This window comes from Vombatus ursinus, unplaced genomic scaffold (assembly GCF_900497805.2).
Source record: "Vombatus ursinus unplaced genomic scaffold, bare-nosed wombat genome assembly UNPS02014801.1, whole genome shotgun sequence".
Lineage (NCBI taxonomy): Eukaryota > Metazoa > Chordata > Mammalia > Diprotodontia > Vombatidae > Vombatus > Vombatus ursinus.
In genome coordinates this window covers 8,581,144-8,599,577 of record NW_020954579.1, presented here as the reverse complement: position 1 = coordinate 8,599,577, position 18,434 = coordinate 8,581,144, and the positions used below count along the sequence as shown (strand labels likewise).

The 18,434-nt window shown below is 39.1% G+C and overlaps 1 protein-coding gene across 1 annotated transcript in view; it reads left to right on the top strand.

The window, feature by feature from the left end:
- LOC114050915 (leucine-rich repeat-containing protein 37A2-like) overlaps positions 1-16,678 on the top strand; it is a 77,755-nt gene extending 61,077 nt beyond the window's left edge. Inside the window, exon 12 of the mRNA XM_027872964.1 lies at positions 16,598-16,678. Coding sequence (XP_027728765.1) covers positions 16,598-16,678 — 81 coding nt within the window. The remainder of the gene's footprint in view (positions 1-16,597) is intronic.
- Positions 16,679-18,434: the final 1,756 nt, after the last annotated feature.

Sequence of the window (18,434 nt, the reverse complement as noted above, 5' to 3'; positions counted from 1 at the left end):
ATACATCTGCATTTTCTGTCTCCCAAGCCTCGAATGCCTCTCCCTTCTTAGCTCCATTTCTTGGATTCCATGACTGAGACTCAACTCAAATCCTACCTTTTGCAAAAGGATCTCTGCTTACTCCACCCAGTCCCCAGAGCCTGCCCTCTGAGATCACCTCCCATTTACATCATATCTGTTTTGTATGTACATTATTGTTTACATCTTGTCTCCCACATTAGAATAAGAGTTTCCTACAGTAGGGACTATAGTTTTATTTTTCTTTGTATTCTCAGCACTTAGCACAGTGTCTAGCACGTAATAAGGACATAATGACTGGCTGACTGACTTATAAGCTTATTTATAATGGTGAAACAATCCAACAATAAAGGAATGGCTAAACCACCATGAAATATATTAACATGATAGAATACTTGAATATTTCAAAAACTTCATGAATTGATCAGTGTACTTCTGTTAAGACAGATAATATATCTTAGTTTCTTGTGGCCAAAAACATTCATCACCTCATGATAAGATAAACCTGGCAAAAGCATGTAGGATGAATGGGAAAGAGAGAGACTGGCTGGCCATTAGAACATCTATTTAGAAATCTGATACAGAAGTCTACGTGAGACAGGAGGGAGGCTCCAGCTAGGGTGGGAGCAGCAGAAATTAAGATGAGGAGACAGATGCAAGAAGTATCACAGAAGTAAAATTAACAGGAATTAGTGTGATGGATTAGATGTAGAGAATAATCAAAGATGATACCAGATTTTGAATGTTTGTGGCTGAGAAAATTATTAACAGAAATAGGAAAGGCAGGAAGAGGAGCACATTTGAGAGAGAAGGGTGAGTCCAGTTTTGGACATGTTGAATTTAAAGTCTTGGTTGCACATCTAAGTGGAGATGCCCTGTACAGTCAGTTGCTCTGTATAGTCAGTTGGAAACACAGCTTTGGAGTTCCAAAGAGATAGTGGAAATGTATAATGACAGATTTGGTGATCTCCATGTAAAGGTGATAGTCAAAGCCATGGTAGCGGGCAAGATTGTATAAAGGAGAAGAAAAACGTGGACAGAGTCCTAAGGATTGTCTATATCAGTAGTTCCCAGTGTGTGGTCCAGGAATCCCTGGGGTCCCCAAGACCTTTTCAGGGAGTCCATGAGGACAAAACTATTTTTGTAATAATACTAAGATGTTTGTCAATTTCTAATACAGTAAATAGCAAGAGATTAAACCCACATAAACAAAAACTCTCCAGGAGGGGCTTCAATAATTTCTAAGAGTTTAAAGGAGTTCTGAGACTAAAAAGTTTGAGAACCACTCTACATTATGGGGATAGGAACAAGAAAAAAGGATCCATCCAGGGAGAATGAGGAACCAGGTAGGAGGTAGGAAATAGGATGACAAGAAGAGGATACAATGTCATGAAAGTCTAGTCTAGCCCCTCTCACTCTTGTAGCCCCCTTCTTCCTTCTGGGACATGGTTAAGTTATATGTACAAGAGGAGAATACTGGGAGTTAGAGATAAGGAACTGAGCGTGCCTAATGTGTCAGGAGTGACAAAAGAGGAGGTGAGCACACAAAATTTGAATTGCAAATACAGAGGAGGGGACATGGGGTAAGAGTGCCAAATTTACACACACACACACACACACACACACACACACACACACATCTCTCTACACTAACAAGAGAGTGTAACCACCTACAAAAGCTAGGGGGGTAGCTGCAGTTAGCTTTCTGAGAACTATAGAGAACTAGAAAAATATCCTTCTGGTGTTAAGGGAAGTTCTTAAAAACTGGAGCTAGCACTTAATGGGTAGTGATTGGTTCTAATTATAGCACAGAATCCTACATGTGGTCAGCATTGTCTCTGGTGGTTAAACAAGAAAGGTGAGATTATCAAAGAAGAGTGGTCAGCAGTGCCAGATGCTGCAGAAGGGTCAAGAACAATCAGGACTGAGAAAAGGCCATTGGATATGGAAATTAGAAAGTAATTCTTTACCTTAAAGAGAGTCATTTCAATAGAGTTCAAGAGAGGGCTCAAGAGTAGTTAAGAAAAAGTTTAAGTCAGATTATAAGAAGTTTTAAGAGTGAGTGATTGGTAAAGAAATGAAAGCAGGAATTTTAGACTTCTATTTAGCAGTCTGGCAATAAAAGAGAGGAAGCAAGACTTTGGAGGGTGTGATGAGGCATGTCTTAACATAGGGGAGATCTGAGCATGTCTGTATTCAGAGGGAAAGGAGCTATAGAAAGAGAGACTAAAGATGTGAGACCCAGCAAGTGATTGATAGAACAAGGTCTTGGTGGAGGCAGGAAATAGGATCAAGGAAATTGGGGAAGGAGAAGGGGTTAGTCTTGACAGGAAGGTAGGCCACACTTTCCTCTCAAGGGGAGAAGAGACTAGAGGGAAAAGATGAGAAAGTTGGTACATGAAGGTGAAGAGTTAAGGCAGTTCACTGTCAGATTTGATCTTAGTAAAGAGACACAAAAGGAGATGGGGTTGGGTCAAGAATTTGAAAAGAATGGAAAGTATTTGTAATGCCACTGTGTGAAATGAAACATAGATAATAAGTGGGAGGATAAATGAGAAGAATAAAAAGATTATCATGCAGTGAATAATAATGTAGCTAAGGTTTTATAAAGAAAATTTGTATTGGTTTCAAGAACTCCTATGATAACAACCTGCATGGAGCAAAAGCAAGAAATTTGAATGGTGGAGGTTTCCCATGGTCTGGGAATTATTAGGGTGGAAGGTTAAGGTGGTGAGGAATCCTAAATTGCTAGTGAGACCATTGTCAAAGTGGTTTAAGCTGCAAAGAGAGACCAAGGAAATCAGGAGAGCTTTCATGGATTGGTAAATTTTGAAAGGGTCACAGAATTTATGAAGAGGATATGAGGTAATTAAAATGCTTTTAACAAATATCTATTACGAAATAAGGTAGAAATGTAACTAGCAGTATTGATGCCTTCTGGATTTGGAATAAGAGCACTTGTGCCACTTCCTATTTGTGTAATCTTAAACAATTAACCTCTCTGGGCCTCAATTTCCAAAACTGTAAAATGAAGAGTTGACCTCAAGTGTCCCTTCTATCTCTAAATTATCTCATGCCACCAAATCTATTTTATAATTTGCTATATGAATATAATATAAAAAACAATAAAGACTGATTCATTTGAACAGGAAAGGATATCTTTATGGGAGTACAAGACCCATAGGGGAAGACCCCAGGATAATGTCTGCCAAGGGGCAAGGGAGACCTTAATGCTGGCCTTGTGGGGAGGGAGAACAAAGACTTTGAAACACCAGTCCTAAAACACTTCGAGGCTGCTGTCAGGGGATCAGTGTCTAGCAACTTTAAGTGTTAATGAATTATTCTTGCTGACTCTAAAGCTCAGTTGTTTCTATACTGCTAAGTTACTATAAATACTGTCAAAATATAATTTAAATAATTTTTAAATTGCACACTTTAAAAATCATTTTTGCTCCCTCTAAAATTTAGTGCTCTAAATTTGTCCCATTCTTAGAGTGAAGGAAAGTGTTCATATAATAGTTAATCTTTGTTAGGTTCTTTCCTTTTTTTTTTTTCCTTTGGAAAGTTGTTTTAACTGAAAAAGCATTTGAAGTCCAACGAATTGGAATGGGCAATCTTTCTCCTGAGAACTAACAAGGAAACACACCTACCTCCTGTCAAGAGAGAAGCAGGAATTCTACTTTTGGAAAATGGATGTTTTTCCTTGTTATGAGGAAGGATACAAAGAGAGTGAAGCAGAAGAGAAGAAGTAGGTTAAGGTAAGGGGAAATAACTGTGGCATTTAAAACAAGAGGCCACAGCAAAACTTTTTTTAGTTGCTTAAGTGGCTATTAAAAAAAAAACCATGGGAAATAATAAGTGTATGCTTTAGTATCCTTACAATAAGACTGTGAGGTAGGTGATACAAGTATTAGTATTATTTCCATTGTACTAGTAAGGAAAGTGAGGCTCAGTGAGGGCAATTGACTTGTACAGGGTCACACAACCTCTGTCTGAATCTGGATTCCAACTGACCATTTTTTTCACTATTCTGTGCTGTTCTTAAAAAGAGAATGGAAGTTCAGAGAAGGCAAGGACTACCCATCTGCAATCACAGGCACACAAATTGACATGCTCTCAGCAGGCATTTGATAAATCAGTCAGAAATTAATATTTATTCAATTTGACAAATGCTTATTAAAAATGAAATAAAAATTGATAATGGTATTTTATTCCAAAACAGATTTGTTCCCATAGACCAACAACTTCGAAAGGTGAAAAAAAATATTTATACAACTTACGGTAAATATCACTGTCTGCTTCAGAAGATGATTATGCTGATTTCTGTAAATACTTTTAATAGAATGCTAAAGCTGGAAAATAGTCTCTTCAGCCTCCTCTGTCTTCACTGATTAGCTCATCAAGGCCCAGCTAGGGAAATTACTTGGCTACAAATACACATCAAACTAGTTTCAAAATTGGGGATAGGACCTAGGTCTACTGACTCTCAGATTAGACTGTATTGCTACTTATTGCTTATCACCTATCAGGAGAGAGGTCCCATTTGCCTTTCCAAGTCCCCCATTCAGTTTCCGCTTCTTCTTCTGTTCTTGGATGCCAGAAGGAAAAAAAGAAAAGGAAAAAAAACCATCATTTGGCAGTCTAACAGGCCTGTTAGGCCTGAAAGATTGGTAGTGATCCTTTGCCTCTAACAAGAGAAACTCACAGCCGCTTTACTGTCAGGGTCTGCCCTTGCTCCCCTCCACTTCTCAGAATTTGACAAGAAATAGATGTTCATACATTCATTTTGATATTGTGTTTTGCTCTAGCAAAATCAGTCAAAACTGAGTTAATTTTAAATCAGTCTTATTATCATTAAGAATTTGCCCTCCCTCAATGCTTTAAAAAAAAATCGCACCTCCATCCCCACCCCACCCCCCACACACCCTTGCAGGGACTTGGACTTCAGTGTGTCTGAAGGGGATAGAATTTGGGCCTTAAAGAGGGGATGGGGAGGAGTGCATCAAACAGAGCCATAGGCTGGGGCTGTTCCAGTAAAATGGGCCATAAGCTAACCTTGCCAAAGATGAGAGAGGAGCCTTCCTGGCCTAGGTTCAGCAGAATAAAAGGTAAGCCAATCTCATCCTTCAGCTTTTATTCTCTGCTTTTTTATTCCCAAGACTTGGTTAGAATTATAGAATGTTGAAGCTTGAAAGGATCATGTAGTTTGACCCCTTCATTTCACAGATGAAGAAACTGAATTACAGAAAGGGTTAAGTCACTTGCCCCAAGTTAAGCAGCTAATTAGTAGCAGAGCTGAAATAAGAACCCAGGTGAAGGGACTCCACAAAGGGTGCTCTTTCTGGTTCCCTTTGTTAATGCCAAACATTATCATGGAAGTTGTTGCTAAGTGAATCTTGGCATCTGCTTGATTGTGAACTGATGAAAGTAGCCAAGTAAATGGCATTCCACTTCCCACCTCAGAAAGTTGGCTTGAGCACTAAAGATGCAATTTGGATTGGATTATGTTTAACAAGAACTGTTTTACAGTATCTGTAGGAGATCCAGCTTGGCCTAGGGTTAGGCCCTGTCTGAAAAAGGCTCCATCTAAGGACTTCTTTGGGGACATTCAGAGGTCCCAGACCAAAAAGCAAGTGACCAATACTCCAGGCCACTTCCTTGCATTGCACTTGTTTTCATCATCCTGCTGTCAAGTGGAAGGTGTTATCTTGTAGGTAGTGAAACTTCAGCACCCCTTTGATCAATAAGTTGAAAAACTGAATTACTAAAAGATTATATGAATGGCTAACCATTTTGTGCTTTTTCAAGGAATTTTATAACATCTTTGCACAAGAAATCCTCTGGAAAAAGTCATAAAGAGGTAAACTTGAGTATTTATTGACCTAGCAAGGGCCACCAGCAAGAAAAACCCCGTGCAAAGTGAATTCTGTTGTATCTTCTAGGATGGGAATTTTTACAGAAAAGGAAAACCTCTCTGGCTTAGGGATATGTATCATCCACTAGATGCTACACGAAAAAAGAACATGGTTCAAAAGCTACGTGACCAGGACTCCTCTGATGAGGATGACATTTTCAACAACGAGGGAAGGCAAATTCTTAATAATGGGTACGTTCAGTGAGTTTCCACATATGTGACATAATCAGAAAAGGGAGAGACAATATTCCCTTAGAGACCAAAAGAAATAGTGTGTTTTTAAAAATCTTTTTTTGGTCCTAGGAATGAAATAATAGGAAAAAAAGAAGAGAAAGGAAAAAAATGAAGATTAAAGCCTCAGACAGAAATTCATCAACATTATTTTGTGAATATTGGTTTCTCAACAATATTTGTAAAATTCTATTTTTTATCATATTAAATGCATACAATTCACACCTACTTCCAGTCATGTGATCAGAAAACAAAATGAAACAATCACATCTATTTCTTTTCAATAAAAAGAAGGGATTGTTTTTAAATCTGTCAGGGGTTTTTTGGATCAGGGTAAGAAAAGGCAGGGGCCCTTGAAATGCCTATGTATAAGGTACTATCATCTGCTTCCCACACATCCCATCTTGGATTCAGTAGCCCAACCTATGAGAAGCACAAAATGAGAAAGGGGGATAGAGTTAAAAAGAATGTGTAGAGGAGCTGAATTAACCCAAGGTTTTGTCTGGATATCATATGTTTAGAGGTTTTAAAAATAAGTTGGTCCAAGTTCCACGTCTTTCATTTTACCTGGGTTTTTCTGGCCTGATGCTAGTTCTACCCTCATCTACTAATAACAATCCTTTTCAATTTCCATTCCTCACATCAAGTGGAGTTAAGTAAAAAGGAAAGTGGAATCCTTTGGTGCCCTCCAAAGGGAAGGGAGGGATTCTAGCATGGACCAGCTATCTCTTATTATAAGAAAGAAGAAAGTGGTTACCTCTTTAAACACCTAATAAAACCTGAGCTAAAAACAAAACAAAACAAAAACATCAAACCATAATATTCACATCACTGAGAGAGGCATTTTGATTTTGAAAATAAACAGTGAATAAGCAACACTTCAATATGATTTTATCCAATCAGTGACAAAAAATAAATAGTACGCTAACATTGGATTAGCAGTAAATGAGACATAACAGTTGAATCAATAAGAAAAACATTGCAAAGACTACCTTCAGAGTTGTCCATGGCCTGTTCTTAGTCTTACTGAAATATCCCACAGTGTTTCCTGAGGTCAGTGCTAACTTTGGTTCCAATGTAAGAAGGAATTTAGTTTATCAGTTTCAATCAATAAGTATTTATTAATCTGATCCTGTACTCTACCCTTCCCCCTCATTTGCCCCACCACTCCCAGTTTCTACCTTTCTAACTCTGGGAAATAGTAATCGAATCAATTCTACCATTCCTGAAAAGGATGAATCAATCACTTTCATTTATTCAAGGGCCTACTACATGCTAGGCACTGTGCTGGGAAATAGGTTTAAAAAGACAAAAGTGAAAGGATCCTTGCCCTCAAGGAACTGCAAATTTATTCAGGAAAAAACATGTATAGATGCAACCAGTCAGCTGTGGGTCACCAGGCTGGCCACCTGCACTTGATATGTAACCAGCTAAAGGATTGTATACTGAATTTATTGCTAGGGCAATCATGACTTCAACAGGGGGAAGTAAGCTCCCCAATCTCACATCCATTGGCTTCTTATCCCTATTCTGGCTACTTCAGGAAAAGTTACTGATTTTGACTCTAGGTTTTCCCCAAAAGAAAGGAGAAACAAAAAGAGATAACCAGGGTACAAATGTGAATCATATATGAAACAAGTCATTTGTTCTTATGCTGAAAAGGGAATGCTTAAGCATAAAAGAATCATAGAGTACATTATAGAATGATTAGAACAAAATTCAGTAGCTTAACTTTTTTTTTTTTTACTAATGGCATCATCGGCTGAGAGGCTAATATTCAAGCTTTGGGACATGAAACAGTTTTGCAAAACTGCTAATTAGCCACGTTTTACATTTCAGCCTTGCTTGAGTCTTTCAAAGGTCTCTGTCTAATTCTGACTATTACCTTGGCGCTAGCCCACTCTGGCAACTAATTAGGTACTCTCTCCACTGCTGCTCAGGTGCCAGGGAAACACTGCTATTGCTACAATCTCTTCAAACTTTTCAATAATCACATGGTTGATGCTATAGGAGGGAAACACACAGAAAAGATAAAGGCAGCAAAGACCCCATTATGAGTCCAGCTAGTTGAGTCCCCATTCCACACAGGCAGCAACAGCCACTGCCACCATTACCTCTCACATTCTGTCATTTGGAAGGCTATAGCCAAGAAAGGAACACCAGAGGGAAGCCACTACCTCTTTTACCAGGGATGGCATCCATCTTCATTAGCTCTCTCAGCTTGGCTGCCCATCAGGAGGCTCACGGATTGATCCACTGGAATGTTGGCTGCACAAGTTGGGGAAAAAGGAGAGGAAGACACCTGCTTCATAAGTAAAAACAAAGATCAGGTAATTTGGGGGAGGAGAGGCACAAGCAGTTGGAAAGATCGGGAAGGACCTTGTACATAAGGTGCTACTGAGTCTAAGCCTTGAAGAAAGCTAGAGATTGTAAGAGATGAAGTTGTTGTAGACACAGGGATAGCAGATGAAGTGGCCTAGGTGAGAAACAGTGAGTAGATCAGTTTAGTACATGAAGGGGAAGAATATATATGGAAGGGAGGCTGAAGTCAGATTGTAAAAGGTTCAGAATGCCAAACAGAAGAGTTAAATCTAGCTTTAAATATATGATCATAGATGCATAATGCATTGATTTATTATAGAGGCAAGAGGGAGTCACTACAGCTATTTGGGCAGGGTAGTGACATGCTCAGACCTGTATTTTAGGAATATACTTTGGCAGCAGTATGGAAGATAGATTGGAAAGGGGAAGGACAGCCAGGAGAACAATTAGGAGGCAATTGTAATAGTCCAAGCAAGAGGTGATGGAGGTCTTAGAGTAGTGGATATGTAAATGGAGAGGGGAGATGCTCGCAATGTTGTGGGAGTAAAATCAATGAGATTTGATGAGTGATTAGATGTAGTGGATGAGGGAGACAGTGGAACTGAGGATGGCTCTGGATATGTGACCTGGGTGACTGGAAGGATAGTGGTGCTATCAATAGAAAGAGGGGAAACAGAGGGGAGATTTTGAGGAAAAGCTAATTTTGGTCTGGACCACATTGAGTTTTATAAGCCTATGGGACACCCAGGCAGAGATGTTGAGCAGGCAGTTGGTAGTAAGTGCCGAGAGCTCGGGAGAGAAATGAGAATTGGCTATGGAGATTTGGAAGTTATTTTCGTAGAAATAATAGTTGAATCCATGGGAACTGATGAGATCACAGAGTATAGGGATGGAAAGAAGAGGGTTCAAGACAGCCCTGGGATACATCTCCAAATAGGTAGCTGTACATGGCTGATGATCCCACAAAGGAGACAAACAGTTTGAGAGCAGATTCTGTCATAGGAGCGCATAATTTTTTTCACTTAATTTTTATTTTAGTTTTTCTCAATTACATATAAAGAAAATGTTTAACATTCTTTTTTTTTTTAGAATTTTGAGTTTCAAATTCTCTTCCTCCCTCCTTCTTCTCACCCCTCCTTGAGAAGGCAAGCAATTTGATATAGATTATACATGTGTAGTCATACAAAACATTTCCATATTAGCCATGTTGCAAAAGAAAACACAGACAAAAAAACCCACAAAATTTCAAAAGTATCCATCAATCTGTATTCATATGCCATCAGTTCTTTCTTTGGAGATGGATAGAATTTTTTATCATAAATCCTTTGGAATTGTTTTAGATCATTGTATTGCTGAGAATAGCTAAGTCATTCACAATTGATCATCGTAAAAGTAACTTGCAGTTACTTGCAGTAACCGTACACAATGTTCTCATGATTCTGCTCTTTTCACTTGGCATCAGTTCATGTAAGTTTTCCAGGTTTTTCTGAAAGCATCTTGCTCTCCATTTCTTATAGCACAATAGTATTCCATCACAATTATATACCATAATTTGTTCAGCTATTGGCATCCCCTCAGTTTCCAATTCTTTGCCACCACAAAAAGAGCTGCTATAAATATTTTTGTACATATAGGTCCTTTTTCTGTTTCTTTGATCTCTTTGGGATACAGACCTAGTAGTGGTATTGCTGGCTCAAAGGGTAGAAACATAGAATTTTAAAGTCAGTAAGGACTTCAGTGGCTATCTAATCCTACCCAGACTCAAAAGGAATCCCTACTATAAGAAACCTATGAGTATGATACAACTTTTAGACTCTTTGCTTGAAGACCTCCAGTTAGGGGGAAATCATTCCATTTCTAAACTCTTTTAGGAAATTTTTTCTTTTTTCTTTTATTAATTATTTTTAGTTTTCAACAATCACTTCCACACACTTTTGAGTTTTAAATTTCTCTCCCTCTCCTTCCCTACCTCCCTCCCCAAGACAGCATGCAATCTGATATAGGCTCTGCATATACATTCCTATTAAATGTATTTTCACATTAGTCATGTTGTAAGAAAGAATTAGAACCAATAGGAGGAACCACAAGAAAAAGGAAACAAAACAAAACAGAAGGGAAAAAAAGAGCAAATAGTATGCTTTGATCTGCATTCAAACTCCATAGTTCTTTTTCTAGATGTGGATAGCATTTTCCATCATGAGACTTTTGGTGATGTCTTAGATCCTTGCGTTGCTAAGCAGAGCTAAGTCTATGAAAGTTAGTCATCGCACAGTGTGGTTGTAAACTATTTACAACATTCTCCTGGTTCTGCTCACTTCACTCAGCATTAGTCCATACAAGTTTTTCCAGGTTTTTCTGAAGTGTGTTTGCTCATCATTTCTTATAGCACAATAGTATTCCATTACATTCATATACCACAACTTGTTCAGTCATTCCCCAGTTGATGGGCATCCCCTAAATTTCCAATTCTTTGCCACCACAAAAAGAACTGCTGTAAATATTTTTGTACATGTGTATCCTTTTCCCATTTGTATAATCTCTTTGGGATGCAGCCCTAGAAGTGCTATTGCTGGGTCAAAGGCTATGCACATTTTTTATAGCCCTTTGGGCATAGTTCCAAATTGCTCTCCAAAATGGTTGAATCATTTCACAACTCCACCAACAATGCATTCATGTTCCAATTTTCCCACATCTTCTCCAACATTTATCATTTTTCTGTTTTGTCATGTTGGCCAATCTGATAGGTGTGATGTGGTACCTAGAGTTGTTTTGATTTGCATTTCTCTAATAGTGATTTAGAGCATTTTTATGTGACTATAGATAGCTTTAATTTCTTTATCTGAAAACTACCTGTTCATATCCATTGACCATTTATCATTTGGGGAATGACATGTAGCCTTATAAATTTGACTTAGTTCTCTGTAAGGAAGTTTTTTTTTCTATCAAACCTACATTTGCCTTTTTTGCAACTTCTGTTGATTGCTCCTGATTTTGACCTCTGGGGCCAAACAGAACAAATTGTAATGACAGCCCTTGAAAATAGTTATCCTGGGGGCAGCTAAGTGACACAGTGGATAGAGCACCGGCCCTGAATTCAGGAGGACCTGAGTTCAAATGTGGCCTCAGACACATAACACTTACTAGCTGTGTGACCCTGAGCAAGTCACTTAACCCCATCGCCTAGCCAAAAAAAAAAAAAAGAAAGAAAATAGTTACCCTGTCCACTCTGAGTCTTCTCCAGGCTAACTGTCCTTTAGTGAGTCCCCACATGACATGAGCTCAAGGCTCTTCACCAACCTGGTTGCTATCCTTTGAATGATCTCCATCCATATAAAAGTTCTTAAACTGTGGTGGCCAGAACTGAACACAGTATTACAAATGTGATCTGATGGAGACAGAGTACACAGGTACTATAACCTTATTTAATCAAGTATTATATTAAGTACTGACTGTGTACTGTGCTAAGTGCTGAGAAATGCAAAGAAAAAGCAACTGAACTCAAGGAGTTGACATTCTAATGGAGAGAGAGTCTGTGTATATAAATAGGTACAAGGTATAGAATATATGGAAGGGAACATTAGAATGAAAGCCACTAGCTCTTTCAAAGACTGTGAAAGATCAGAAGAAGGTGGGATTTGAGATGAGACTTGAAGGGTGCCAGGAATTCTGAAAAGGAGAGGTGAAAAGAGGAAGAATTCCCAGTTTTGGAATTATCTAGTACAAAGACACAAAGATGAGAGATGAAGCATCATATGTGAGAAGCAGCAAGTATGCCAGTATGGCAGAAGGAAAAAAGGGAAGGAAGGAAGGATTTATTAAATTCCCACTCTGTGCCAAGCACTATGCTAAGAGCTTTACAAATATTTCATTTGATCCCACAACATTGAAAGTTGGGTACCATTATTATTTACATTTTATAGTTGAGGAAACAAGAGAACAGAAGTTAAGTTTGCCCAGAGTCACTGAGACAGTGTCAAAGACCAGATTTGAGCTTGGGTCTTCTTGTCTCCAGGTCCCCACCGATAGAACAACGTGCTGGTTTTCCAGAAGCCCATTCAACATTTATCATCTTTTTTTTGGTCAGTTTTGCTAGTCTGATGAGTGTAATGTGAAACCTCAGGGTTGCTTTAATTTGCATTTCTCTATTAGTGATTTGAGGCATTTTTTCATATGACTATTGATAGCTTTGACCATTTATCAATTGGGGAGGGTTCTTATTCTTATAAATTTGAGTCAATATGGAGCCCAACTAGTGGTTGGGCTATAACTATCCTAAAGAACTGATGCCTAGTTCAGAAAGGGGGGAAAGGTTGAGATCTTGGAGTGCAGGGAGAAGTGAAGTGAGGGAGGGTTGTCACAGAATGGCAGATGTGATTGTATCAAGCATCTGATCAGAGAAGCTTGGCCCACAAGTCCAGCACATGGAAGACTTCCAGCATATAGACCGGGGCAGTCTAGTGAAATCTAGAGCCCACAGGCAGACACCTGAAGTCAGGAAAACAATATACATGATAATTGTAACAAAGTAAATAGGAAGAAAAACTATGCCAAAAAATCAAAAGTGAAGGTAATAAAGTAATTAAAGATCAAGCAAGAATCAAATGAAGACATATAAGAAGACATTCCCCAACCCATCCCCTCATGGAGGTAGGAGAGCCCATAGGTTATATAGTGTTTTGCACATGTTTTTGAACTTTTTTGTGTATTCATCAGTTGTGCTAATTTTTTTTCTTTCTAAAAAATACTTTTATAAAAGATGACTCTTTGGGAAGGGGAGAAGGGGAGATGTTTGGGATAACTATGATGATGTAAAAAACAGAAAACAATAAAAAATTTATTTAAAAATAAATTTTAAAAACACAGCAAAAAAGTATCAGCAAATCAACAGAATATAAAATATATGTATATATACCCAAAACATACTCTAACTATATATTATTAACAATACCCACCAGGAAAAAATGGAGACATTCAATTCAAAATAACTACAAAATGCATAAAATATTTGGGGATCTACCTACCAAGACACAGAAACTATAATTTTTTAAAAATCCATCTGGAAGAACAAAAATATTTACAAATCTTAAAGGAAAAATGAAAAAAGATTGGCAATAGCAGATTTCAAACAATATTACAAAGCAGAAATCATCAGAAACTATTTGGTACTAGTTAAAAAGCAGAAAAGTCAATTCATATCTACTATGTACAAGCTTATGAACATAGCAGCATATTGCTTAATAAACCTGCAGAACCCAACTACTGAGGTAAGGACTCAGTATTCAATAAATATTGCTGAGAAAATTGGAAAGCAGAAATTAGGTTTAGACCAGGGGTTCTTAAACTTTTTTGTGTCGTGGATCCCCTTTGGCAGTCTGATGATGCCTATGGACTCTTTCTCAGAATAATGTTTTTAAATGCATAAAATAAAACACAAGGATTATGAATGAAACCAATTATATTGAGGTAATTATCAGAATATTTTTTAAAATTCTTGTTCCCAGGTTAAGAACCACTCCCACCCCCATTAGACAATAACAACAAAGAAAACTTTGAAAGACTTAAGAACTGTTCAATGCAATGATTAACCATGATTCCAAAAGACCATTGATGAAGCATTCCACGTATATCCTGAAAGAGAGAGGATGGAATCAAGGTGCATAATGAGATAAATATTTTCAGACATGGCCAATGTAGAAATGTTATGCTCAACCATGCATATTTGTTACAAGGGTTTTATTTTTCTTTTTTTTTAATTCCTTTTTTTTTAATTTAGAGGCAGTGAAGAGCTAGCAACAGGTTTGCTTAAAAAAAAAAAGGAAAACAAACCATAGTTATTTAAAGTATATATAGTGAATACAAGGTACTAAAGGTAGTAAAATTTCATTGTCCATTTAGCAAAGTAAAAGGAGTGCTGGCCATGTATCCATTGGCTGTGAGGCCGCAAAACACCTTAATTTTGATGATGTAATCAACCCCTAAAGACAGAAGGGCTGTATGGCCATCATTCTTAAATCTACAATTGTACTCATAGGGATCCATAACTATAATGTTTGTTTCTTTGTGTTTGCTGCCACTGCCACTGCCAGACCTGTAAAATGAAATTAATTATTCTTCTAAGTGATAAATTTATGTTTTTACTGTTATGGAGTGGGGGCAGGGGACGTGAGGAAGTTTGTCTATGGTATACAAATACCTTGGCACAGTTCTGAGAATGAGATCCCAGTGTAACCTATGCATGATATCCAACGTAGCATGTCCCCCCTTCCCACCAATACATGCATACTTCTTTCTCTCTGAACTGATTCATTCACCCCAACCTGCCTTCACACTGTACCCTAGAGGATTTTCCAAGATTGCGGGGCCGGTTATGGCCCCAACCGCGTGGCTACTACTCAAGTATTCTCTTAGAGTCTTAGTGATAACCCTGGTGTGTGTGTGTGTGTGTGTGTGTGTGTGTGTTGGGGGCAGAAGCAGCAATCTACTTCACTATTCATCAATGGAGCTTCTGAGACCTCAGGAGCATGCTTCCCATTTATACAAAACCAGTCATGACACCATCAACTCAAAACATGGAAATTTTATTAAATGATCAGGCTTAAAAGCAAGAATAATCATAACATATACTCAATAGAAAGCAAAACAAATATAATCATCCAAGTTATACAATATAAGGTAACAGCAAAAATAGTTAAAACATTTACTCAATAAAAAGAGCAGAAATAACAGTCCACCCATAAAACTGTATCACACTCTCCCACCCATGTTCAGTGTCCATAGGGGAAAGCAGGCATACTTAAAGAAATCTAGCAGTGAGGAACATAAGTAAGGAAACTCATGTGCTTAGGGCAACTTACAACCCTGGACATCAGGCCTTGATATCCTGGATCTCCTTACAGAACAATTTGCACTACCTGTCCACTGCTGGGTCAAACTGCTTCTTTATCTGCTCCTCATCTGATCCTTACAGTTCTCCTGCTGGGCAAATTCTTTTCTCTATTCCCCTAGGGCCATCAAAGCAGAGAGGCTTTATCATACAGTCACCCTTAGAGTACTGAAAAAATTTTATGTTCTCTCAGTGATAAGCACTTCCCTGAAGCCAGAGTACTAACAAACTCCTCATAACTGCCCCAGCCCCTACAGGGTAGCCTAGGCATGGCACTGGGCAACTCATGAAATTAGTGTAGTCTATCATAGTGCCTATATCTCCTTTTTGTCCTCTTTAGAGTTTGGTTCACTCACCTTCACCTGCCCTCATGCTGGCAGGTCAAAAGGTTTTTCGGGGATGGGGGGGGAGAGACGGCAGTCATGGCCACTTGGTTACTACTAAACTCTTAGGGTCCACGGCATAACCCTGTATAGTGAGGACACAGGCCTACACCCTATCACTGTACCTCTGTAGCCCCCAATAACATGTTTCCTATTTATACACAGCTACCCTGACACTGTTGACTCTTAAACATAAAACATTTGCTAAATGATAAAGCAAGAGAAAGAATAATTATAACAGTTGTTCAATAGAAAAGATCAGCAACAATCAAAATATAATAGTCCATGCATAATCCTGGGTCACATTCTCCCACCAATGCCTACAGCATCTGTAAAGGAGAGTGGGCACACACAGAAGAAGCCTAACTGGGAGGTACATAAGTAGGAAAACCCGTGTGCCCAGGGTAATTCACTATTTTGGACAGCTTACCTCATTTTCTTAGGTCTCTATAGAGAAGAGGCTGTACCACTTGACCTCAGCTGGACAAAACCACTTCTCACTCTACTCCCTTTCTACAAGACAAAGCCATTTCTCTGTTACTCATAGGACACTAAAGCATTGGCAAACTCTCTTATCACACAGCTACCGTTGGCAGGGTGTTGAAGTTTTATTCCCTTTCAATGATAAGCAATTCTCTGTCCGGGGTCTCTACACCCAGACCATTGCTTGGATACTTACCCTTCCTGGTCTTCGGACGTCTCCGGCCCCTCCGAGGGTGGAGGGGAATGACTAGACAGAACACCCGAGCTGGCAGCTGCACACAATTTATTGGTTACATGCTCTCCTGCCTCCCATGGTCCGGGCCCCTGCTCCAACTCCGACTCCTCCGACTCAACTCTTCTCAGACACCCCCGGGTCCTGCTCTTATACTCGCCCTAGCTCCTCCCATGTTCCTCCCTGTGGGTGGAGCCAGCGTCTGTTACTGAGGCGTTCCCAGTACCCCGGAAGGGGCAGGTTCGCACCTCCAGGCGTCTCACTACCCTCACAGGAGGCCACGGTCCAGAGCTGGGCCCTAACAATTCTCTTAATATGGAGTACTGCCAAACTCTTCAGATAAGCTCGGAGGCTCTGAGAAGGGTTTCCTTCTCAATCTGTAGATAGCATTAGAGCCATGTAGCCTTCTCCTAATCAGCTCTTCAAACAGTGCAATTTTCAGAATAACAGCTGCAGATTCTGACTCTTAACTTTGATCAGTTCCTATCAGCCACTCTTTTCTTTTTTCAGTAAGCAGCCCTTATTGCCTCTTATGCCTTCTTTCCCTAATTCTTCCTGAACTTAGCTTCCTCTTCTGCTTTTCTCTTCATCTGGTCATCTCTTACTCTTCCCCTATCCTTTAAGGCCTCAAATCAAGGCCTCCTTGCAAGCAGGGACAAATGTCTAACATATCATGAAAGTGAAAAGATTCAATTTTGGGGCTGCTAGGTGGTGCAGTGGATAGAGCACCGGCCCTGAAATCAGCATGGACCTGAGTTCAAATTTGGCCTCAGACTAAATACTTGACACTTACTAGCTGTGTGACCCTGGGCAAGTCACTTAATAATTGCCTAAAAAAAAAAAAAACCAAAAGATTCAGTTTCTGTTAGGTATAGCCTTACCAGTCCTTATACAATCTTCCCATGGTTCCCAAACAATTGTTCTATTTATACTTTCCCAATTATAACCTTCAAAACTCTGAAACAAGTTATATGTAAGCAATAAGATGTACCACATAGCACACAGTAGCTGTCTTGACCTCTCTCAGTGCTCTGCCTCCAAACAGCATCTCTTCAGTATATTTATCTGAGGGTCGATTCTCTTTCAGCTTCTCAGAACAATTTATGTCTCCCCTCAACAATTTATTTAAGAGGCATTATTTCTTCTTGAACGGTCTTTATCAGTGTTCCTTCCACAAATGTTCTTTTTTTCAGCCCTTTCAATCTATATAGGAAAGGGGCAGTACCTGACACCAGAAATAGTTATGGATCACATGAAAATGTAAATGATCAGGGAATAAGGGCAACTTTCCTACTGGGTGCCAGGCATTCCTTAATAGGAGTAATGCCCCACCTCATCTCAGTGTGGTTATGGCCCCTGCACAGTAATCTTCAGCAGAGCTCAGTAAGCCAGAAAACTGGTGAAGCCTTGGGGCATCCAAACACAGTTTTGAAGCAACATGGAAATATGCCTTCTATGAGCCTTGGAGAGCTTATGAGATTGTGTAAGATACATCATTGACAAGTGTACCTCCCCATATCAAATCAGCAAAACTCACCAACCTTGATTGATTACCTTTTTTCTATGAAGTTTGGTTGTGGCCGAAGGAAAATTAAGTCAATTGACATGGAAGGGCTGAGTGACTAGATCATACCAAAGAACCATTCCATGTGGCTAGGGGGAGTAAACACAACCCACCTTTTATTAATTTGTGTATTTATAGGTACAGCTTGTCTCCCCTAACATCTAGACTATACAGGCCCCTCAGGCAGCTGTCAAGACTCTTTTTTCAACCTCACTGTAAACCATGGGAGAGCTAAACTCGGGATCATAAGGAACACCATAGCAATGAGAGCCACAATGTAGCATAGATTCTGCCTTGCCTGTGTTCACATAGGTTTGCCTTAATGCTGCTTACAGGGATAGCTTTCAAATTTTGCTTTCTCTCTAATGTTTATTTTGTTTCTTGCCTAGAAAGGAATAGGAGAT